General features: G+C 43.8%; 1 protein-coding gene and 1 non-coding gene across 4 annotated transcripts in view; one reads left to right on the forward strand and one right to left on the reverse strand.

Moving 5' to 3' along the window:
- Window positions 1-2,003: 2,003 nt before the first annotated feature.
- LOC124721718 (trafficking protein particle complex subunit 5-like) overlaps window positions 2,004-25,555 on the reverse strand; it is a 53,656-nt gene continuing 30,104 nt past the window's right edge. For 2 of the 3 annotated variants that reach the window (XM_047246807.1, XM_047246809.1), the window contains exons 5-6: window positions 9,156-9,264; window positions 2,004-2,256 (exon numbers count right to left, since the gene is read on the reverse strand). In XM_047246807.1, coding sequence (XP_047102763.1) covers window positions 9,166-9,264 — 99 coding nt within the window. In that variant the 3' untranslated portion in view covers window positions 2,004-2,256; window positions 9,156-9,165. The remainder of the gene's footprint in view (window positions 2,257-9,155; window positions 9,265-25,555) is intronic. The other variant, XM_047246808.1, reaches the window with a different exon arrangement.
- On the forward strand, window positions 6,465-6,571 carry LOC124723902. Its single transcript, XR_007006564.1, has one exon. It is a non-coding gene; the product is annotated as a U6 spliceosomal RNA (small nuclear RNA).

A 25,555-nucleotide genomic window follows, 5' to 3' on the forward strand; every position in this document is an offset into this window, starting at 1 on the left:
GGCTTCTGCTTTAGCCTTTTCCGTAAGATTTTCCAAACTGTCGGCTGTGGTACGTTTAGCTCCCTGCTTGCTTTATTCGTCGACTTCCGCGGGCTACGCGTGAAACTTGCCCGCACGCGTTCAACCGTTTCTTCGCTCACTGCAGGCTGACCCGTTGATTTCCCCTTACAGAGGCATCCAGAAGCTTTAAACTGCACATACCATCGCCGAATGGAATTAGCAGTTGGTGGATCTTTGTTGAACTTCGTCCTGAAGTGTCGTTGCACTGTTATGACTGACTGATGTGAGTGCATTTCAAGCACGACATACGCTTTCTCAGCTCCTGTCGCCATTTTGTCTCACTGCACTCTCGAACGCTCTGGCGGCAGAAACCTGAAGTGCGGCTTCAGCCGAACAAAACTTTATGAGTTTTTCTACGTATCTGTAGTGTGTCGTGACCATATGTCAATGAATGGAGCTACAGTGAATTTATGAAATCGCTTCAATTATTTGTAATAGCCCTGTACTTGAGACATGTGACTGTTGTCCAGGGGAGAAACAACACTTCATCCTCTTGCTCACAAAACCAGTAGTGCATGATGCGAGCAGTGTGAACAGGGGTCCTGTCGTCTTGCAACACACCATCACTATTGGGGAATAAACACTGTACCATGGAGTGCACCCGATCAGCCAAAATGGTCGCATATTCCTTGACAGTAATGTGTCGTTGCAGAGTACCCGTGGAAAACCATGATACTGCTGCCAAATAGCCAAACCCCTGCCATGTTTCACTCTTGAGATGTAAACTCGGCCAAAAGTTGGAAACTATGTGCAGCATGACTCATCTCAACAAATTACTTTCTTCCACCGCTCCACAGTCCAGGTTTTATGGAGCTCCCTTCATGTTGTTTTGGTGCTGACAGGTGTTTCAAGAGTTTCACTCAATTCTGCAGTGACTTCTGCAGTTGTCATCCCCTTATTTTTCCATCAGAATCTTCTTCAACGACTATCCATCACCATCAGTCAACACACGGTCTCATCTGAGTTGTTACTTAGCGGATATGTTTGCCTGCTTTCCCTGTATGCAGTATAAATCTTCTATATGGTGCCTCTTGAAACACCAGACACTTTGGCTACCTTGGTTAAAGAAGCATCCACCACACGAGTGTCAAATATTTTTCCCCCATTCACTTAGCTCAATGCACTCACAACCACAAGGAATACTGTTCTGACTATGACTGACACTTGCATTGTATTGAGGATTTTAGACAGGTGTCGTTCCTGGTCAAATGCAACAGCACATATTCAAGCATGCATTTCCCGTGGTGTTTCCATATTTTTGTCCAACTATAATCAATGTTAGAAAGACTGAAGCTTCAATTGAATTGCAGTATGCTAGTTCTATCTGCCTCTAAGGCATTTTAATATGTCAAGGCTTTCATTTAATCAGCTTTAAGATCTTTCAAATGTGGAGTCAAGTAAGAATCTCAGGACCATTTCACAGAATACTTTGTGGTGGATAACTTACTGTAAATGAAAGAATGAAAAGGGTAATAATTTAAATACTTCCCTAAGAGGCATCTTTTTTTCTGTATAAAATGATTTGAGAAGGTAAATCTCACCCTGCATCTAAAATGTTAATCACTTATAACTCAATTATAATAACTTTGTGATAGCAATAAAACAAAGAATCCAAGTCGTGGAGTTGACTTAATAGTAGCACCATATGCCTTCTCCAAGTCAAAAAGTATGCCTATGAGGTTTCGCTTATACACACATGGTGTACCATATCCCAATAGTTAAATGTATTTCAGCTTACACCTATTTGGGTGTTCTCAATAACATACAAATTTGGGAAACAATGTAGCAATGAAATAATCACAATAGCACAACTTTTGGACTGCAACTTAAACTTGCAAACCTTAAATTTACTGCAAACTTCCAACACAGAGTTATTATGCGCAATGGTGGGCAGAACTAACCTAGATTTTACAGTCAGTATTAAAAAAAGACAATCACGAACATTTCTTCCACTACTTATTTTATTCTGATACAAAATACATTTTCATTTTAACATCACAGATATTCTCAGTCTTGATAAATAAGAAACATTTCTAAGTCTCCCACATGCCCTGTCTTCTGCTACTTGAGAACAGAAATATTAATCATTAAATGTATTATTTGAATCCTTTATTCATTGCAACAAGACAAATGTAATCACAGAAGACTTTTTGATTTAATTCTTTTCAAAACAAACTTCCAGTTAACTTCAGGATCCTGCAAAACAGACACATACATTAACAATTTCAATATCAAAATAAGTGGCAAAACACGGTCATGACAATTACAGTTACAAAATTTTACCACTACCTAAATGGCACACAGTCTACTTTGTGAAGCCGTGATAAGCTACAACGGGAATCATGATAATTATTCAAACAGCGATACCACATTTATTTTAGAATAATGTTCTCTGTTGAACATCAGTGCTGAAACTATTGTCAAGTAACAATGGCCCACACATATTTGGTTAGTGATACACTCTGCAAACAGTCAAGCCACGTGTGAAGCTGTCTGCATTACATGAAAGATTTATCGGAGCGTCTCTGATAAGGTTGTTGTCTATAAGAAAGTAGCAGTATTGAAAAATGGAGAAGTACTCTCTGTCTCTCGCAGAGGTGTCGGGGGGGGGGGGGGGGGGGGGGGGGGGGGCACATGCTCCTCTTCTATGTGGTAACATCTATCCACTGTTGTTATTCCACCTAGGATTTGTTTGATTTCCTTATCATATATGTTTCAAATGAATCACTGTCATACACACAGCGAAAAGAGGAAGTATAGAAATTTTTGGATCACGTGAACTGTAAATACTATATCGACATTGTGGGCACCATAAGTTCATAAAAAAATTATTTCACATCACCCCAGTTCGTAAGTGTATCATCGTATTCATAGAGTCTATAGTTTCTGCACTGACAAGTAAGCCTTCTCTACTTTGATAACAGCTTGCTGGAATCCCATATATTTTCTGGAAGCTTATGTCATAAGCAGAAAAATTAAAATCTTAGGGGCAGAGGAACAGGCATTTGGAAGCTATAGGACCCACAAAGTATCAGTAAACCATTTGTAGGTGGACATATTACTGTCATGACGTCTACTTCCCGTATGTTCCCATATGTTGTTAAGTACTAATGTATTGGACATTATCTTCTTACATTGTAGATGGATCCGAAAGTCACAGTGGCTACCTTGGTCTCTCGGTTTGGAGCAAGCAATCGGTCTCCGTACATCCCGAAATCAGATATCATAAAAAATGTAACTACTCTCCTGGAAAATGATATGGAGATTGTGGAACATATCTGGACATTAGGATTTGCTAGAGGCGATGGGGAAGAATGGGACGAAGAAATAGACTTCAGAGATGGTGTCGATAAGGAACAGCAATGCTCATGACAACAGTCACCAACCTCTACTTTGAGTTCAACGGCATCTGAGTATGTGCTTTCACGCAAAAGGTGGAAGCACTCACGGTCCAGCAGATATGACAGAAGAGGACTGAACTGCTTAAAAGCAGCACGTTTCTGTGTACTGGACCACAAATCCTACAACAGGCAAACCTCTGGCGATACGTCTGTTGCATGCGTCAGTAACAAAGCAGTTCAAGATAATTGAGAACAAGAACATTCTGTACAACTTGGAGAAAAACATGAATACTCCATCGATTAAAAAAATCAATCGGACTGTCCTGCAGAAATTGAAAGAGAAGGGAACAGACGGAGCAATTATTCACGACCTGACATTGTGAGTGTGGGCCATGCAACTTAGGATAGCAATGGAGCTACAAAATACAATTCAGTTTAAAGCTTCTGATTTCTGGGTATATCACTTCAAGAAGCAGAATTACGTTGTTGACAGAGCAGTAACCTACACAGTGTGCAGGAATTGTCAGGATAAGGAGGCAAATTTCTCACAGGTGTGTGTGATTTTGTTGCAAAATTTCGCAACCTCACTGTTACAGAAAAGTTTTCGACGATACATCTTCCATGCTGATCACGGCAGATCTGAGAAAGAGTTACATGGCCATCGAACACTGTGAACCAGAGAAACAACAGTTGTTCGCACTATTGCTGGATCAGTCTTTGCAACACAGCACAGTTTAATGATTATGCTTGTGATTTCAATGGAAGGCGAAATATTGTGGCTAACGTATGTGCTTGTATCCGAGCCTTGTGGAAAATTTCCACAGTCAAAAGCCAGTAAATCCTCTGAATACAAGATCATGTGTCGGAAAAACAGCAAACGTGTCGAAAGCAGACCTAAAATGGTTCTATTGTGACGTATTTTGGCCGAGTATGCCTGATGACAGGAAGAAAATTCTGCTTTTAGTGGATTCATGGTGTTCTATCAAAGACCATGCATTGTCTGCTTCTGAAGTACCTGATGTAGGTCCTACACAAAGAACTGGTACCTGAAGGATGTACAGGAACGATCCTGGCTCTGGATATTCATTTTTCAGACACGACAAATATTTTGTTCGTTACATAATGGACACAATTATTATCAAACACAGGAAAATCCAGGATGTAATGTAACAATATAATGGAAAGGATAGTTGCTACTAATCTTACAGCAGAGATTCTGAGTCGCAGAAAGATACAACGAAAATACTGCCGGAATGTTAGCTTTCAGCCAACACGGCCTTTGTCTCTCTCTCTCTCTCTCTCTCTCTCTCTCTCTCTCTCTCTCTCTCTCTCTCTCTCTCTCCCCTCCCCTTCCTCCTCCCCCTCCCCCCCCCCCCCCCCCACACACACACACACACACACACACAGTCTCCAGCAGATGGAGCCACAGAGACTAGCAGCACATTATGAGAGAGGCAACCGAGTGCAGGTGAGGAGGAGGTTGGGGCATGGTGTGCGAGGGATAGCAGGGTAGGGTGGGGAATGGTAATGTGCTGCTGGGAGCATACACGGATGAGGTGCAGAGCAGGGCAGCTAGGTGCAGTCGAAGGTTAGTCAGAGAGCATGGGAGAGAAGGGGGCTGGCAGAAAAGGAAAGAAGTAAAAAGATTTGAGTACACTGGTGGAATAGAGGGATGTGCAGTGCTGTAATGGCAACAGGGAAGGGGTTAGATGGGTAAGGACAATGACTGACGAAGGTTGTGGCCAGGAGGATTATGGGAACACAGGATATATAGAAGGGAGAGTTGTTGGGATGGGTCCACATGGCACAGTCTGTGAAGCAGTTACTGAAATGAAGAACATTGTGTTAGGTGGTGTGCTCAGCAAGAGGGTGGTCCAGTTGTTTCTTGGCCACAGTCTATCGGTGACCATTCATATGGGTAGACAGCCTGTGGTTGTCCTGCCCACATAAAATGTGGCACAGTGGTTGCAGTTCAGTTTCTAGATCACATGACTGGTTTCACAGGTAGCCCTGCCTGTGCTAGGATAGGTGATGTTTGTGACCAGACTGGAGTAGGTGGTGGTGGTGGGATGATGTATGGGATAGATCTTGCCTCTAGGTCTATTACAGGGATATGAGACATGAGGCAAGGGGATGGGAGCAGTGGTTGTGTAGTGATGGACAAGGATATTGCATAGGTTCAGTGGGCGGCAAAATACCTCTGTGGAAGGGGTGGGAAGGATAGTGGGTAGGAAATTTCTCATTTCAGGGCACAACGAAAGGTAGTCAAAACCCTGGCAGAGAATGTAATTCAATTGCTCCAGTCCTGGGTGGTACTGAGTCATGAGGGGAATGCTCCTCTGCAGCCAGACAGTGGGGCTTTGGGAGGTGTTGGGAGACTGGAAAGATAAGGCACCAGAGATATGTTTTTGTACAAGGTTGGGAGGGTAATTACGATCTGTAAAGGCCTCAGTGAGACCCTTGGTATATTTTGAGAGGGACCACTAGTCAATACAGATATGACGGCCACGGATGGCTAGGCTGTATGTAAGGGACTCCTTGGTATGGAATAGGTGGCAGTTGTCGAAGTGGAGGTATTGCCAGTGGTTGGTATGTTTGATGTGGACAGAGGTACTGATATAACCATATTTGAGGTGGAGGTCAACATCGCGGAAGGTGGCTTGATTTGTTGAGTAGGACCAGGCAAAGCAAATGGGGAGAAGGTGTTAAGGTTCTGGAAGAATGTGGATAGGCTGACCTCACCCTCAATCCAGATCACGAAGATGTCAATGAATCTGAACCAGGTGAGGGGTTTGGGATTCTATGTGTTTAGGAAGGGTTCCTCTAGATGGCCCATGAAGAAGTTGGCATAGGATGGTACCAAGAGGGTGCCCATAGCCATACCACAGATTTGTTCGTAGGTAATGCCTTCAAAGGAGAAGTATTTGTGGGTGAGGATGTAGTTGGTGATGGTGACTAGCAAGGAGGTGGTTGGTTTGGAATCTGTCAGGCACTGGGAAAGGTAGTGTTCAATAGTGGTATGGCTGTGGGCATTAGGGGTGTTAGTGTGAAGGAAGGTGGCATGTACTCGCTTCGGCGGTACATATACTAAAATTGGAACGATACAGAGAAGATTAGCATGGCCCCTGCACAAGGATGGCACACAAAATCGTGAAGTGTTCCACATTTTATTGGGTTTCAAAAAGACGGTCATGTGAAACCCAGCTCGCGCTATTCGTCCACGAGACTCAGAGGGCCATAGACACGGGTTCACAGGTAGATGCCGTGTTTCTTGACTTCCGCAAGGCGTTCGATACAGTTCCCCACAGTCGTTTAATGAACAAAGTAAGAGCATATGGACTATCAGACCAATTGTGTGACTGGATTGAAGAGTTCCTAGATAACAGAACGCAGCATGTCATTCTCAATGGAGAGAAGTCTTCTGAAGTAAGAGTGATTTCAGGTGTGCCGCAGGGGAGTGTCATAGGACTGTTGCTATTCACAATATACATAAATGACCTTGTGGATGACATCGGAAGTTCACTGAGGCTTTTTGCAGATGATGCTGTGGTGTATTGAGAGGTTGCAACAATGGAAAATTGTACTGAAATGCAGGAGGAACTGCAGCGAATTGACACATGGTGCAGGGAATGGCAATTGAATCTCAATGTAGGCAAGTGTAATGTGCTGCGAATACATAGAAAGATAGATCCCTTATCATTTAGCTACAAAATAGCAGGTCAGCAACTGGAAGCAGTTAATTCCATAAATTATCTGGGAGTACGCATTAGGAGTGATTCAGAATAGAATGATCATATAAAGTTGATCGTCGGTAAAGCAGATGCCAGACTGAGATTCATTGGAAGAATCCTAAGGAAATGCAATCCGAAAACAAAGGAAGTAGGTTACAGTATGCTTGTTCGCCCACTGCTTGAATACTGCTCAGCAGTGTGGGATCCGTACCAGATAGGGTTGATAGAAGAGATAGAGAAGATCCAACGGAAAGCAGCGCGCTTCGTTACAGGATCATTTAGTAATCGCAAAAGCGTTATCGAGATGATAGATAAACTCCAGTGGACGACTCTGCAGGAGAGACGCTCAGTAGCTCGGTACGCGCTTTTGTTAAAGTTTCAAGAACATACCTTCACCGAAGAGTCAAGCAGTATATTGCTCCCTCCTACGTATATCTCACGAAGAGACCATGAGGATAAAATCAGAGAGATTAGAGCCCACACAGAAGCATACCGACAATCCTTCTTTCCATGAATAATACGAGACTGGAATAGAAGGGAGAACCGATAGAGGTACTCAGGGTACCCTCCACCAAACACCGTCAGGTGGCTTGTGGAGTATGGACGTAGATGTAGATGTAGAAGTAGAATAGTGATCAGCAACACATCATGTGGTACACAAACAGGAACAGTGGAGGGCTGGTGGAGGAAATTGTTGGTATCTTTTATATAGGAGGGTAGGTTGTGGGTAATATGTTGAAGGTGTTGGTCTATGACAGTAAAGATTCTGTCAGGGGGGCACACTAACCAGCCACAATGGAGCATCCTGGGTGGTTGGGTTTATGGGCTTCACAAAGGATGTAGAAGGTAGAAGTGCAGGGAGGGGTAGGGGTGAGGAGAGAAATAGACTAGAGGGTTGTTGGCCGAAAGCTAAAATTCCAACAGTCTTTTTGTTGTGCCTTTCTGCGACTCAGCATCTTTGCTACATTTTGAGTAGCAACTATCCTTTTCATAATACTGACACAATCATTATCCAGAAACAGGGCCATACATGGCATTATTATAGTTTTCTAGCCATGCAGTCCTTTTCCCTAATCAATTCAGCGCTCCTCATTTCAAGAACTTTATTAAGTATGCTTTCCAGAAGGGCAGATACTTTGACGAACCTGGAATGTGGATTGCGCCAATGGATTACTGCTTCAATTCATTGACAAAAGATGCATGTGCAAAGTGTGAGGCTACCACTTTTGTAAAATGTGTATTGTGAACTGTCTTTCTGCTCGTCTCACTGTTTACTTTATGAATTGCACTTTGATAGTCTCTTTTAATAGATTTTGTTTGAAGTCAATAACAAGTCACATTTTCAAAATACCAAAGAGTTGTTTCGTCCTTTATGTTGAGATCTCCAACTTCTTACCCCACTATTAGTTCACATAAATATGTGTAACGAGCATTTTAATGACTTTTTGTGTCATGTTTCCAACACTTTATTGAGACTTCGTGGGTCCTATAACTCCTAAATGTTTGCCCCTCTGCCAATAAGATTTCACAATTGTTCTACTTGTGACATAAACCTTCTGAAAATATATGGGTTTCCGGCAAACTGTTATCAAAGGAGAGAAGATTTACTTGTGAGACCAACACACGTTCCATGAGATATTACGTATTTCACACATTTGTACACATAGCTGAGGAAGACACTAAAACTGAATTCTTTTTCAAATGAAATTTGTATAAACGATTACTCTTTTTCTGAACTGAGCACTAACACTATGGAATGAAATTTGAAGACAGTAACATGCTTTCCCTTGATAGCACTGGAATATAGCAGCCAGTAATATAAAAGACATAACAGGAAATCCATATACAGGAATGTACACTCCACTATGGACTGTGGACAACAACATAAGAGACTATCACAACTGATAGCTATAAATTGTTTTGTAAATTACTTGACATAAATTGGAGGCAAGTGAAAGGAAGAAACTAGTTGTTAATGAAAAAGTATGAACACAACTGAATAATTAAAAGGAAAATTACTTACCCACCGAAAATTAATTCTCTTCTAGCTGCTTGTCCCTGGCAATGACGGACTCTTCAAACTGAATCATGTACGTTGTGCCATTGTGCCAGTGCGTAGTCACCTTTGCTGGCTGCAAAGGAATTTTTTTTTTTTATACTCCAGTACAAATGTTTTCAGTTATCTCCTGTTATATTCGAAGACAACAGAAATGCTCAATTTAAATAAAAATGTTCCTATAAAAATACCCACATTTCTGAGTGGTTTATAGGACTGCATAAATTTCACTTTCACTCATAGCCTGTAGTTTCAATCTTTCCCACCAATCCTCTTTGCTCCTGACATCTGTGCTCTGAATAGCCTTGCTGCAATGAATCCAGGGAAAAGGTACAGGAGACACCCAGGGAAGTGTGATAGGACCACTGTTATTTTCTATATATAAATGATCTGGTGGACAGGGTAAGCAGCAATCTGCAGCTGTTTGCTGATGATGCTGTGGCATATGAGAAGTTGTCATTACTGAATCACTGTAGGATGAGACAAAATGACTTAGACAAAATTTCTAGTTGGTGTGACAAATAGCAGCTATCTCTAAATGTACAAAAATTTAAGTTACTGAAGATTGGTAAGAAAAACAAACACACAAATTTCGAATACATTATTAGTAGTGTGCTTCTTGACACAGTGATGTTTCAATAAATATCTACACGTAACATTGCAACGCAATATGAAATTGAATGAGCACATAAAGACTACACTAGGAAAAGCAAATGGTCGATGTCAGTTTATTGGGAGTATTTTAGAAACAGTGGTTCATCTGTAAAGGAGACTGCATACAGTACATTAGTGCTATTCACTGTTTAGTGCTGTTTGATTGTCTGTGATCCGCACCAGGTTGAATTAAAGCAAGAGAAGCAATTCAGAGGCGAGCTGCTAGACTTCTTACCAGTATGTTCAAATTGAGATAAGTACTAAGAGATGTTTCGGGAACTCAAAGGGATATCACTGGAAGAAGGGCAACATTCTTTTCAAGAAGTATCTTGGAGAAAATTTAGAGAACCAACATTACAGGTGTCTGCACAATGATTCTACTGCCACCAATGTACATCTTGTGTAAGGAACAAGAAGATAGGATTACAGAGATTAGGGCTTGTACGGAGGCATATAGACAGTAATTTTTACTCCCTCTATTTGCAAACAGAAAAGGAAATTACTAATAGTGGTACAGGGTAACCCCTGCTACGCACTACATGGTGGTTTGTGCAGTATGTATGTACATGTAGATACATTTCTGGAAAAGATGTGGAGGATAGTTTATCTATGAAGGTCTCACGAAACATTCAGCATACGGGGAGATTTAACCTCACTGCATGTGTGGCATAAACTGGTGCCCTGGCTACCAAACCTTTTGGTTTGGAATGTTTGGTATTGATCATAGAGGAGATATTGTTGGTGATTGGTGAGTTTAATGTGCACAGAAGCTATTTTGACATGATCAGTGAAAGAGAGATCAATTTTCACATAGACTACTACGACCCAGGGAGGGCCAAATGAGTGACAAGTGGCAGCAGAGGAATCTGGAGTTTTGAGAAAATAAAGCAAATTTCCCTGCCCTGCGTTCAGATTATGAACTTGTTATCAAGGAACTTAGGCAATGTGAAAAGTTAAAATTCTGAATGGCTAGTACGCATCCCTCCAGATAGCTTACGAACAAGTTTGCGTAACACATTGCCATGGTAGTGTCTACAGCAGTGCCATATATATATATTTAGGTACTACATCCAAAGAGGAAGTACTTAAGCATGATAAAGGAACAATTTTAGTTCCCTTCCATTCTCCTAAGGTGCATACATGCCTACAGCGATACAGTTATTAAGGAACATAACAATCAATAATGGGGTGTGCTAGAAGAGCCACGCGATCTGGTTCAGAGGTATAATTCCTAAAAGCTAACAACCACAGTAAAATTTTAAGAGTTACTATCTCTTAATCCTGGGGGGCTCTGCTCGTGATGGAGTCTGTGGACAGGGCGGATCACGAAAGGCTTACAACCTGTGTTCAGCGTCATCTGGTGGCGCAGGAAAACCTGCTTCAGTGGTGACGCTTGGCAGCAAGGGGTGCCAAAATGGCCGCCTGGTACTCCTGGTGCATATTGCACTTCACTGCAGACCATATTCCAAGTGCTGATACCATGGGGACAAAGCAGACATCTGGCATCAGGCTTACTACACCCGTCGTCAATAGAAGCACCTCGAGGGAATGGGGCTCAGGAAGATTGTGTGGAAAATGCTGTAGCCCTTCTCTTGTTAAATGAACCATGACAAAACACTGATACTGGATGCGAGGTAAGAATCCTACTGTTCACGCACACACCAGCGAAGTGTGGCAGACAATGATGTGAGCCACGTGGCATTGCGCAGGTGAGCAGCCGAGAGCACGGCCGAGAGGAGTTGCCTTAACAAAGTGGACAGAGAGACTGGCCTAGCAATAGTTTAGCAAGCATGGTGTCCGGAATAAGTTGCGGCTCGAGATCTACCTCCAGCGGTAGTGACCAGCGAGGCTCTTGGATGGATGTGGTGGTACTTGGCTGGCAGGTGCTTCATTGATAGCTGGTTTTTGGTCTTCGCATCCCATAGTCTGCTACTATACGTGGAGGGGATGGAAGGAGTTGCCACACAGTTCCCCCTTTCGAGAGGAAAACGCCAGTGCCACCCGTGCAGAGGGGTGTTTGGAGCTGACTGAGGATTGGTTGCTTGTTGTTTTTAGGGTGCAAAAACAACATGGGTCATACACGCCTGTGTCAGAGCCATAGAACAAGAAGACAAAAGAGTTGTTAAGCATGACTACACGTTATGCCCAATCGACAGAAGGAAAGACAGCTAAAAACATGGACTTGGAGAAAGGCCCATAAAATATGCCACAGAGTATTGGAGGTCCTGAACTAAAGATTAAATGTCCTTCACCATATTGCTACGATGAATAAAAAGTAAAATGTAGTGGACATCGTTCGCTAGAACGGCTGGTAACTCAGATAGCAAACATAAATGAGAATGTAAGTGGTTAAAAAGAGAGCATTCCATCAGGAAATGGCAAACCATCGAAGTTTGAGGGCAATGAGCACAAAGTGGTGGGGGTGCATCACTTAACCAATTGCGATGGCTAAAAAGACAATACCCAATATGCAACCTACCTAAAATGATCTCCTCATGGTGAGAACACAGAGGAGGTCAGCCAAGCCACAGGGAGAGGCTTAATAACCCGGAGCTTGTTCCCATGAAGGGTAGACCAGTGGTGATGCCAAAGTGACATCATCTGCTGACAGACGGCAACACAGAGATCACTGTAGGCAATGGAAGAACTAGAAGGCCGACGTATGAGGATCGCAGCCTTACCAGAAGCATCAGTGGCCTCATTTCCCAATGGACCAATGTGACCAGGAACCCACATAAACATCAGTGTCTCCATCAAGAGTGAGCAAGTGACAGCTTTGAGTTCCCCAGGAAATTCATAGTTTCAATGAAGATCAACAAGCCCAGATTTAAAGACTGTGGAAGAATCCAATTGCACCATCAGAAATTCATACCAACAGTTTTCTCAGTGCAAAAGTGAAAGCCATTGTCGATACTCCATGAGTAAAGGACGATCGAGACATTGCCGCAGATGCCACTCAAGGAGACAATTCTGTACAGAACTGCAATAGATCGCAAAATCGTCAGCGAAAAAGAGACAGAGATGCCCACTGGGAGACAGGCCATTATACAGTTAATGGCAATAGCAAAGAGGATGATGTTCAGGATGGAGCCCTCAAGCAAACGGTTTTCCTGGATAAAAGTGTCAACAAGGCAGAATCGACACGTACCCTGAAACCTACATTTTTTAAAAATTCCTGAAGCAAATGGGGCATGCGGCCACAGAAGCCCCACATGTAGAGAATACAGAGGATACCATTCCTCCAGCTGGTGTCTTAGGCTTTCTCCAAATCGAAAAAAGACGGCCAGAGTCAGTTATTTCTGCAGAAAAACACTTATGGAATGGGTTGACTAAGTGACGAGATGGTCAACTGCAGAATGGCACACTCAAAATCCACACTGTGCAGTGGTTAGTAAATTGCAAGACTCAAGCCACCATACCAGTTGGGCATGAATCATATGTTCCATCACCTTGCAAACACATCTGGTGAAAGAAATGGGGCAATAACTAGAACCAAAGTGTTTGTCCTTATCGGGCTTACGTATGGGTATGACAGTGACTTCACACAAGCATCTGGGAAATGTGCCCTCTGCCAGATGCGATTGTACGTGTGAAGGAGAAAGTGCTTGCCTGCAAAAGAAAGGTTCTGCAACATCTTAATGTTGACACTGTCCGGTACTGGGGTGGAGGATTGGGATGAAGTGAGAGCATGATCTAGCTCCCTCATAGTAAAGGCGGCATTGTAGCACTCATGATTCTGAGAAAAGGATGCTATTGCCCGAACCTCCTCCAGTCGTTTCCAACAGAGGAAGACAGGGTGGTAGTGGAGTTCAAAATCTCTACAAAATAGTGGCCCAAGGTGTTTGAGATGGCAATACGGTCCACTATAACATTGTCTGCTACTGTCAGGCCCGAAATTGTGGAATGGACTTTGGTCCCAAAGAGCCATCGGAGGTTGGCCCACATGATGTAAGAGAGTGGAACTATTAAAAGAATTAGTAAAGGAAATCCAGCTAGGTTTTTTATCCAGCTAGGTTTTTGCTATCCCGAAGAACATGATGAAACTGTGCACGCAATTGTTTATAACAAATGCAGTTGCAACTACACAATCCTTTGGGATTCTCACAGAACCTGTCAGAGAGGTGCCGTCTTGGCTGACCTTCTCACTCAACTTAATCTCATCTGGTTTAACACCAGAACATCCACTTCCCTTTCAGACTCCATGCACACCTATCCCCATTTGGACCTCTCCTTCTGCACTGCCCAGCTTGCCCATAATCTCAGGTGGTCTGTGCTCCCTGACACACATTTGAGCAACCATTTCCCATGTGCTATCTGTTTGCTGACTCCTACCCCACCTATGTGCACACCCAGATGGCAGGTTTCTTGGCTGACTGGAGCCTTTTCTCCTCCCTAGTGAACTATGATGAACAACATTTCTCCAGTTTTGATGACCAGGTAGAGTATCTAACAAACCTTCTGCAGAGCATTCCATTTCTCACACTTCCTCTTTACCACACCGTACCTCGGTCCCTTGGTGGACTGTGGCGTGTCGCGATGCAATTCGTGCATGGAAACATGCTCTCCATATTTTTAACCACCATCTGGTCTGCATTTGTTATAAACAATTGCATGCATAGTTTCATCGTGTTCTTCGGGATAGCAAAAACCTAGCTGGATATCCTTTACTAATTCTTTTAATAGTTCCACTCTCTTACATCATGTGGGCCAACCTCCGATGGCTCTTTGGGACCAAAGTCCATTCCACAATTTCGGGCCTGACAGTAGCAGACAATGTTATAGTGGACCCTATTGCCATCTCAAACACCTTGGGCCACTATTTTGTAGAGATTTTGAACTCCACTACCACCCTGTCTTCCTCTATTGGAAACGACTGGAGGAGGTTCGGGCAATAGCATCCTTTTCTCAGAATCATGAGTGCTACAATGCCGCCTTTACTATGAGGGAGCTAGATCATGCTCTTACTTCATCCCAATCCTCCAACCCAGTACCGGACAGTGTCAACATTCAGAGGTTGCAGAACCTTTCTCTTGCAGGCAAGCACTTTCTCCTTCATACGTACAATCGCATCTGGCAGAGGGCACATTTCCCAGATGCTGGTGTGAAGTCACTGTCATACCCATACGTAAGCCCGATATGGACAAACACTTTTGTTCTAATTATTTCCCCATTTCTTTCACCAGCTGTGTTTGCAAGGTGATGGAACATATGATTCATGCACAACTGGTATGGTGGCTCGAGTCTTGCAATTTATTAACCACTGCACAGTGTGGATTTCTGCAGTGTAGCTGCAAAAGATGCACACTAATGTCACCAAGCAGCAGAATGGACTGAGGGAGTTGCCCAATAAGCTGAAAGAAGTCTGCCCCGGTGACACTGAGATCTCAAAGCAGCTGCGAGGATGCAATTTTGTTTCCTGGAGGCAGAGAACAAGCCGACGCTGCAATACCAAGAGCAGCCGTCAATTTTGTTTCCTGGAGGCAGAGAACAAGCAGACGCTGAAATACCAAGAGCAGCCGTTAAGTCCTATTTGTTGGATCGAAGGCCGTGAACATTCCATCGGAGGAGAGTCATGGCAAGGAAAGGGGAGGAGGGGAAAAATGAAGGAGTGTCACCACGGCGGCTGCCGAGTGCCAGCCTTCGATGACTCACTGCTACAGAGCACAGAGGCTGGAGGATCCTGCTCCATGAGACCTACAGAGGCACTGGTATTCTCCTTCTGTCAGTCTAGGGAGTCCAGGATAGAAAACTGGTTGGCAGTGTGCACTGACGCCAGTTGGCAGTGTGCACTGACGACACAGAGGTCAGCCAGACGAGAGGAGTCAAAGAGGATGTCCAACTGTTTACCTGTGTTTCATTTCTGGGAGCCTTCCTGGTTGGCAGAGGAAGACTCAAATGTTTCGTGGCCGGAGGGACGTAAGAAGTCTTTGCGAGAGTATTCCTACAGTCCTTTCCAGCCTGCTTGTTGTGTAGCAGGTGACTTCGTCCCGTGAAGCAAAAGTTTGGTGGCTTGTTGCACAACGGAGGAGAAGATAGGGATGCTACCATGACAGTGGGTGATTTTACAACCACAGTGCTGAACCTGAGGTTGCATGTCAGCGTGGCCACGTACTGCGTGGAGTGAGATGTATCAAGAACAGCACTGTAAGTGCCAGATGGTAGAACAGATGGTTTCCAACTAGTCAGCAACTTGCAAGCGACCGGGTGAGGCACTTTTTCCTTCACCCGGATCTCCTGAACCGTCCACTAAGCAAGATACACAGAACAATGTCGGTAGGAGGTGGCATGGTCACCATTGCAATCGATACAGTGGGGAGGAGGAGGCAATCGCCCCACCACAGGTTACACGTTTGGGCAGGTGTCGACAGGACATTCTAGTGTAGTTGCAATGATGATACTGGTAGCAGCTCATCAGACTTGGAATGTACAGTTGGCCTGTGATAACTTCATAGCCTGCTTTCAACTTGGATGGAAGCACCACTCTATCAAAAGTGAGAAAAAGAGTGTGTGTGGGTACTAAGGATGATTCTATCATTTTCATCACCCGATGGACAGCAAAGACATCCTGATCAGAGAGGTACATATGGATTTCTGCCCTGGGCAGACCATCGAGCAGCCTCATGTAAATAACACCATGGAAAGAATCAGCATTCAATGGGCCTCAACAGGAACAGGACACCTGCAGCGCAGCAAATCTGCAAGCAGTTGTTGTGCTTGAGGATCAGTAGTAGTCTCCAAAAGCAAAGTCCTGTTGTGTGAACGAGAGCAGGATTTAACAAGGCCAGTAATTGCATCAACACCTCTCTGAATAATGCATGGATTTACCGTAGCAAAGGACTGAGCATCTTCAGTACATGAAACCACTAGGAACAATGGTGCAGTTGCAAGGGTCTGAGTTGTGCCTTATTCCATTTGCATTAGTGGATGTTGCAGTGAAGAAGATAGATGATCGGCTTATTGCGAGAAAATCCCCCATGATTGCCAGTGTCTCTGTTGGCATCTTCCAACTGGGGAACACCCCCCCCCCCCCCAGAAGGGGGCGCACCAGTCTTAAGTGATTGTCCACACATCAGGTCACACCTCCCAAACACCCGACAGAGGGACCTATCAGCAATTTGGGAAATTAGTAGCTCAGGCAATCACCCCTACTTGGGCCGGGCCTGGCCTGTACCAGACATTGTGTGTGAATCCTACCTGTTGACCCGAGGCTGGGAATTACATGTTACCCAAGCACCTGTTAGGTGTCAGGCGCATGGGCTGGCCTTCAGGAGTGACCAGGGAGGAAGGAGAAAAAGAGGAACCTTAAACGCAGAAGCAGAGGAAGGAGAGGAGAAGGCGAAAGAAGAAAGAAAAAAGAAACAAAAAACAGTGGACAGACTGTTCTGATATCGGCTACTGAAAACGCAGAACACATTCTCAAAAACATCCCAGACATGTTCCCAAAAGGAGGGGAGAAAGAATAACAAGAGAATAGGCATGCATCATGGAAAGAAAAAGATGTTGCAAAGGCTGGGGGCCCTTGGTAGCCAAGCACGAACCTGCCAAAGAGTGGTGAGCCCTCTGGGAGAGGGGGGGGGGGGGGGGGGGGGGGGGGCTGACTGGATGCCTGCATGTATGGGTTGTCGCTGCTGTGCTCATGCTTATGCTGTGGTTTTTGGGCATGGCCATCTGGAGGTACTGTAAACTGTAGTGCGATGGCGGCACCAGGGTCCCAGGCACTTGGGGTTGTATCAGCCATGCTGGAATGTGGGGGCAGGGGTAGCATCTGGCCAGTGAGTGAATCTGTCAATAATTGTCAACAAATATTGATACCCACTGGAGGAGGGTAGAAGGTCGACAATGTTGAGGTGAACATACGTGAACCGGTGTTGTGTGGGGAGAAACTTGGCCACAGGGGAATGAACGTGTCATCCGACCTTGGCACACTGGAACAGAACACTCGACCGGGTCCAGCAGCCGCAGTCGCATTGGATGCCTGACCAGATGAAGCTTTTTTTTCATGAGGGCGGCAGAAGCGCGGATGCCTAGATGTGTGAGGCTGTGGATGCGGTCAAATGTCAGTTTTTGGGAGGTGGGGGTGATCATCTGAATTGTCAGGTTGTGAAGGATCCACAAGGACATCACACCTGATATTACGGTCAAAACTGGTTAGAGATTTTAGCTGGAGGCTGAGGGCAGAGTCAGCATTCTGAAGAGTGTTGGCTAGATCTGGGTCCCCCTCTTGAGCAGCTGTCAGGGCATTGTAGTCTGAGGGTTGAGTGGTGGTGCAAGAGCGGCTAAGGCAATCTGCTACAATGTTATCGATGCTGACAACATGCCAGACGTCGGTAGTGAACTGTGCGACATACTCCTGTAGCCTAAACTGTCCAGGCGAGATCTAGTATGTGTCCTTCCTGCAAAAACCAGAGGTGAAGAGGCAGTGGTCTGTGAAGATTGTAGGATGCACCCCTCGAATGAAAATCGAAAATAGCGAACAGCTTCCTAGACTGCTAGCAGCTTGCAGTCGAATGTGCACCAGCGGCGGCGTGCATCAGAGAGCTTGGATGAAAAGAAGGCAAGCAGTTGTCGGACAATGTCTACGTACTGTTGTAGGAAAAGCCTGACAGCTGTCTGGCTTGTGTCCACCACTATTGCAAGGGGTGCACTAGGGTGGGGGTGGGCCAAAAGGGCCGGACTGACAAGGTTCCCCCCCCCCCCCCCCCCCCCGAAGCTCTCAATCATGACCTGAGAACAAAGGACCAGTTTGTTACCTTTTTTACTCTACTGTAAACAAGTTTTTGAAGGCTAGGTTTAGAATTTCGGCCTTCTGTTTATCATCATCAGTTACATTACCCGTACCGTCAGCAAGAGAAGGTATTGAATTATTTGTAGCATTCATAGATTTTACGTACGACCAAAATCTTTTGGGGTTATTTTTAGACTCTGCAGATAAAATATTGCTTTCAAATTCGTTAAAAGAATATCTCATTGTCCTTCTGACGGCTGCTTTCATTTCGCATAATTTCTGTTTGTCAGCGGGGCAGTGACTACGTTTAAAACGACTGTGCAAAATTCTCTGCCTTCTCAGCAACTTCCTAATATGACTCCAGAATGAGATTTTCACTCTACGGCGGAGTGTGCGCTGCTATGAAACTTCCTGGCAGATTAAAACTGTGTGCCGGACCGAGACTCGAACTTGGGACTTTTGCCTTTCGCAGGCAAGTGCTCTGCCAACTGAGCTACCCAAGCACGACTCACGCCCCGTCCTCACAGCTTTACTTCTGCCAGTACCTCGTCTCCTACTTTCCAAACTTTACAGAAGCTCTCCTGCGACCCTTGCAGAACTAGCACTCCTACAGCGGAGTGAAATTCTCATTCTGGAAACATTCCCCATGCTGTGGCTAAGCCATGTCTCCACAATATCCTTTCTTTCAGGAGTGCTAGTTCTCCAAGGGTCGCAGGAGAGCTTCTGTAAAGTTTGGAAGGTAGGGGATGAGGTACTGGCAGAAGTAAAGCTGTGAGGACGGGGTGTGTGTCGTGCTTGGGTAGCTCAGTTGGTAGAGCACTCGCCCGCGAAAGACAAAGGTCCCAAGTTCGAGTCTTGGTCCGGCACACAGTTTAAATCTGCCAGGAAGTTTAAACTTCCTAATATGTTTGTTGTACCAAGGTCCCCTATACTTTCTCCAGGCACATACTTCTCTAGCACATGGTGGACAATACCTTTAAATTCCGACAAAAGATGCTCATTATCTTTGTGTCCCACAGTGTATGCTTGAAGCTGACTATGAAGATATTCATTAATGACACTTTTATTTGCTTTCCCAAACAAGAAAACTCTACGCTGTTTCTTTGGTTTTTTTTACAACTTACACTGACACAGAAGCCACAACGACATTATGGTCGCTAATACCTTCTTCTACATTAACTTCCTCAAAAAGATCAGGTCTGTTTGTTGCCAAGATATCTAATATGTTTCCATCTCGAGTTGGTTTTCTAACCAATTGCTCAAGGTTGTATGTTGAGAGCGCTCCTAGAATAACTTCAAACGAACCTTTGCTTCTGCCCCCTGTGATAAACGTGTAATTTTCCCAGTCAATGGATGCTAGATTAAAGTCTCCACCTATATTTAATGGATAATTTGGATATTTACTTCCTATGTACCCAAGGCTTTCCCTGAAACATTCTGCAACATTTGTTGCGGATCCTGGTTGTCTATAAAAACATCCTAATACAGTGGTCAATCCTTGTCTGATTGACAGCTTTATCCTGACATTTCACAGTCCAACCCAGTATCGATCTCAACTGCATTTAAACAGCTTTTAACTGGATGGTGGGGTTTAAGAGGGATGGAGAAGGCAAGGGGCAGGGTGAGGTGTGAGCGGGATGTGCCCGGTCGATCTACCAGGAACTGATATCGTGCAACCATGTGGGGTGTGGTAATCTTAATAATAATAATAATAATAATAAAGAAAAACCAGTGTTTCAGTAATGAGACTCAGTGCTTTGGTTTAGAGGGAGTCACCAGTGAAGAACAATTTATGTTCCCTTCTATGCTCCTAAGGGGCATACATGCCTTTAGTGGTGCGGCAATTAAGAAAGATAACAATAATGCTGCTGATTAAGAAAGATAACAATAAATAACAAGGCATGCTACAAGAGCCATGTGAGCTGGTTCAGAGAAATAATTCCTGAAAGCTAACAACTACAGTAAAATATGACAAGTTACTACCTCTTAATCAAGGGGGGAGCCCTCACTCTTAGTGGAGTCTCTGGACAGGATGGACCATGAATGGCTTACAACCTTTGTTCAGCATCATCTTCCGGTGCAGGAAAACTTAAAACCTGCTTCAGTGGCATACTTGGTAGCAAGGGGTGCCAAAACAGCCGGAGATGGAATGGTAGTAAAATTGCCTGGTACTCTTGTCCCACACTACGCTTCACTGCACTACTTACACCACACTTTGTACACCGGCAGTCAGTAGATGCACCTCGAGGGAATGCAGCTCAGGAAAGCAGTGCGGAAAACACAGTAGCACTCCTCTTGTTAAACAAGCCGTGACAAAACACTGACACCGGATGCATGGTAAGAACCCTGCTGTTCGTGCATACCTCGGTGCGGTAGACGACAATGCGAGCCACACGGTGTTGTACAGACAAATCGCCAAGAGCAAGGCTGGGAGGTGTTGCCTCATTGAAGCAGAAGGAGAGACAGGCCGAGCGACGGTTCAGCATGTGTGGCATCCGGAAAGCATGACCGTCTAAGCTCTACCTCTGAGGAAGTGATCAGTGACAGTGTTGGGGGTGGGGGATATGGTGGTATGTTGGTTGGCATGTTCTTCACTGATCGCTGGTTTTCGGTCTGCACAGCCCCTGTCCTGCTGCTACAAGTGGAGGTGATGGAAGGAGATGCCACAACGATAATCAGAAATGTGGTGGTAGGGATCAGATGGGCATAGGGAGACGTAGTTTTCTGTGATGGGAATCAAGGATGATTGTGTTGAGGGAGCTGGCATTAACTATGACAAGCAGGGTGTTAAGTAACAATGTATAAGAACAGCAAACAGTAAATGGGGAAGTAGTTCATTTGTTTGGTATACGAGGGCAGACTGCGAGCAATGAATCGAAGTTGTTAGTAAACAGGGACACAGATTGTATCACAGAGGGTACATCCCTCAGTTAATCACCACAACATGTAACAAGACTGTTGGAACCTCCAACTGCAAAGAGCATGATAACATCCACATCTGGTTTTACATAGAAAATTATTGTTCTTTCTGATATCGTAAAGTTTTCTCATTACAGAGAGTCAATTCGTTGGGGAGAAACGGAGGATGTTCAAATTGAGTGCGATATAGTTCAGTATTAGCTTTGGGCTGATTCTGATCCGTTGGATGGGTGAAAAAAGAAGTAGTTTCCACAATAGGGACAGGCGAAGACAACTATAGCATGACAATATGGGCATGGCATTAAATATGAGGCAAGTGGAGATAACAACTCTGTGCAGATGACTTTTTTTTTATTTTAGTTCACGTTGAAAACTTATGGGGCTGTGTTATGATCATGGTGGTGAATGGTATACCAATGTGAGCAATATTGCATATCTAGTTTGGACAATTTTTATAAGTGCTGCAAGTGTTAGTTTAGTAGGTGGAAGGCAAAACTTCTTATCTAGTATATGGGTTGTAGGAATAAAAGTTCAGAGAAAGATTATATACAATAGAGAAAGAATAATTCATGGATGTCTGTGCATGGGTAGTTTAGTCTTAATAGGACTAGACTGGTGAAGGTTATGACCTGATCAGACATGAAACGATGAGGGTCTTTGTGAATGGAAGGAAATTATGATTCTGATCAGTAGAATATGATGTGAGACTGAGTTTTAGCAAAGAGCAAGGGAACTGTTTTGTATTACACAGACAAGCCATGTTGCCTAGCGGAAACACAACAACAGCGTGGAAAATGTTTTATTACATATTCAGCCTCAGGTCACTCAAATAGTACCATTAACAGTTACGACTGTTTAAAAAGACAAAACAATCGGACAGTAAAATACTAGGATACTAAATTACAAATCAAACTAACTTCTCTCCACAACTGAATGGCCTGAGGCAGATACGCACATTAAAACATTGTGTATTATTGCAAATGGAAAGAGCAAGGATAGAGGGTTGACTGGCAAGGTAGCACTGGATGAGGCTAAAGGTAGAAGGTTGGGTAGGGCACATAGGGATATTATCGTGATGTAAAATGTTGTAGCAGAGCCAGAACAACAAAAATAACACACAAATGGAGGAATAGATTATTGAAATGAAAATGAAAAAGATAAGAATGTAGGCTAATATAAAGAATACAAAACAAATACTATCCATCATCGTACAGAGGCATATAGGCAGTCATTTTTCCCTCGCTCTGTTTGGGAGTGGAACAGGGAGAGAAGATGCTAGTTGTGGTACGAGGTACCCTCCACCACGCACCATATGGTGGATTGCGGAGTATGTATGTAGATGTAAATGATTATAAAGGAAATAAAAATGAGAAAGAGGAAGCAAGGTTCTAACGGGTTATCAACAGCTAGCCATAACATTCTTATGACTGGTGAACACGCCAACGCAACAACTTAGTTTTTTCAAAAGTATCTGACGTAGCCCCAACAGTGTAATTAAATGGTTAATTAATTTGGGGAAGGGGATCAAACAGTGAGGTCATCAGTCCCATCAGATTAGGGAAGAATGGCGAAGGAAGTCGGCTGTGCCCTTTCAAAGGAACCATTCCAGCATTTGCCTGAAGCTATTCAGGGAAATCACAGAAAACCTAAATCAGAATGGCCGGATGTTGGTTTAAACTGCAATCCTCCCGAATGCAAGTCCAGTGTGCTAACCACTACACCACCTCACTCGCGACAGTGTAATGTAGTGTAGTATAGTGTAGTATAGTATAGTATAGTATAGCACAGCACAGCACGTTTGCTTAAGAACGAGTAACTTCACTCGACACCAATGAGCTACATGTTTATCACGAGCTACATGTTTATCACTGGTAAAGCTGGAGAATGTTACTGATGAATTAAGAATGTGTCAGATGGATACTACTTTACATGAATAGGGTTCTTATGTGATCATATATTTTCTTCAAAGGCAAGTCGTCAGATAATACCACAGAAAGTTGACAAAACTAGACAGTGAATATGCCTTACAGAGTTGAACAACCACTAAGGTGAAAAACAATGGTCCGCATTCTTCATGAAGTGACTAACTTACACTGATCGGTAAGTGAAAAGAGTCAGAGATGGACACAGTTTTAATTTCTGGCTGTCACTATCAAAGTAAATGAACCCCATGGCAACTATAAAAAAGACAATTTCAGTTCAAATGATTTGGGAAGTAATAACAGTTGTAGATGGGTAGAAGTTACATCCAGCACAGAATGGGAGATTTCAGGAGCCCAACACTATCAGGTAGCCCTGCAATAAATAGCTATCTGATGATAGAGTTGCTACACACTGCCACCGTCATTTCACCGTGAATCATGGGTTGTTCAAATGTTCTGTTGCTGTGAACAACTACGACATCAGCTAAGCAAACTCTTTTACAACACTAGGCAATCAAAAGTACTTCTCCATAACATGAAGATTTACCAGCTAAAGTACAAACAATAACACATAATAGGGATTAGTCAAGATATATCAATACATTCTGTGAAGAGTGTGTGTGTGTGTGTGTGTGTGTGTGTGAGAGAGAGAGAGAGAGAGAGAGAGAGAATGGAGCACAAGCTCGGATTGTGTCAGAGATGGGGAGGGAAATCGGCCGTGCCCCTTCAAAGGAACCATCCCGGCATTTGCCTGGAGTGATTTAAGGAAATTGCACAGAATCTAAATCTGGATGGCTGGAAGCAGGTTTCAACATTATCCTCCAGAATGCGAGTCCAGTGCGGTAACCACTGTGCCATCTAGCTCAATGATTTAACATAAGAGGCAGCTGGGTTAATGCAGTTCCAGGTACACCATGTATGTGACACCAGTGGTCACTTCTATAATAATAGATGTGGTGTAATATCTCGAGGACATTGTTGCCAGGAATTTACCACATGTAAAGTGATCTGCAGAATAAAAGCTGTCCATTCACAGCATATATCATCTCATGCCAATGGAGTGACCTGAAGTGTAATATCACCACTTTCGACTCACTTTCAAATAGTAGAAGTATCAAGAGGTTAGTGCAGCTCTGTCCAAAATCCCAGACGCAATTACAGTCAGAGAAAGTCATTTCTTCCTGTTCACATAGTCTTTCAATACATGTGACACATGCAACAACTGCCAGAAACCTAAGAGAATGTAGATTATAAAACCAAACTGCTCAGCCATCTTTGAGAAGGAAATCAATTTTCATGTTGGCCCAATGTTGTAGCTCAATGAAGACATCAAACTATAGAAGCTGGAGACACTGGGCACAGGAACATTGCAGCCGAAAAACAACCAATGCATCCCTGTTTTTTTCTGGGCTGCAGAGACTGATTGACACACACATACCTGGAGGGAGCAAGTAGAATGAGAAATACCAAATTTTAGTACCAAAGACATCTGTATCAGTGCGGCAGAGTGGTGATGCAAGCAACAATCAACACTGAAGGATATATTAACCTCAACATCATCCACAATAGCTCCAACAGCTCTAGGGCACATGGACGAGATCCTCTGACCCTTTACTGAGTCATGCTGGTGCCACTGCCAAATCTTATTTCTTAGGATGATAGCTTTCTATCGCAGTTGGTGGACAAATTGTCACAAGATGAGGGTATCAAAGAAGATCACGGTTTAAAAGCTGATCAACAGTGAATTCATTAGAGATAGAGCACAAGCTCGGATTGGGGAAGAGGGAAGGAAATGAGCCATGTCCTTTTCAAAACAACAATCCCAGAATTCGCCTTAAGTGATGTAGAAAACCTAGATCTGGATTAGTCTGACGAGACTTAACTGTCAACAAAGGTCTCACTCTAATACTATAACCAATGCGCTCAAAGGCCTTTAACCTTAAACAATATGTATAGTATTTGCTTGCAATACGCACTGTAGTTCGGCCAACACCTTCTAGGACTACTGAGCAGCTGAAGACTGTTCTTCTCGAGTAGCAGCAAATTGTTCCCGAGAAGTTCATCAATAATGTCACAGTTAGTGACATGATGGTGCAAAGCAGAGTTGGTGATTTGTGATAATCACACACTGTATTATAGTGTTGTAA

This window comes from Schistocerca piceifrons, chromosome X (genome assembly GCF_021461385.2).
Source record: "Schistocerca piceifrons isolate TAMUIC-IGC-003096 chromosome X, iqSchPice1.1, whole genome shotgun sequence".
NCBI lineage: Eukaryota > Metazoa > Arthropoda > Insecta > Orthoptera > Acrididae > Schistocerca > Schistocerca piceifrons.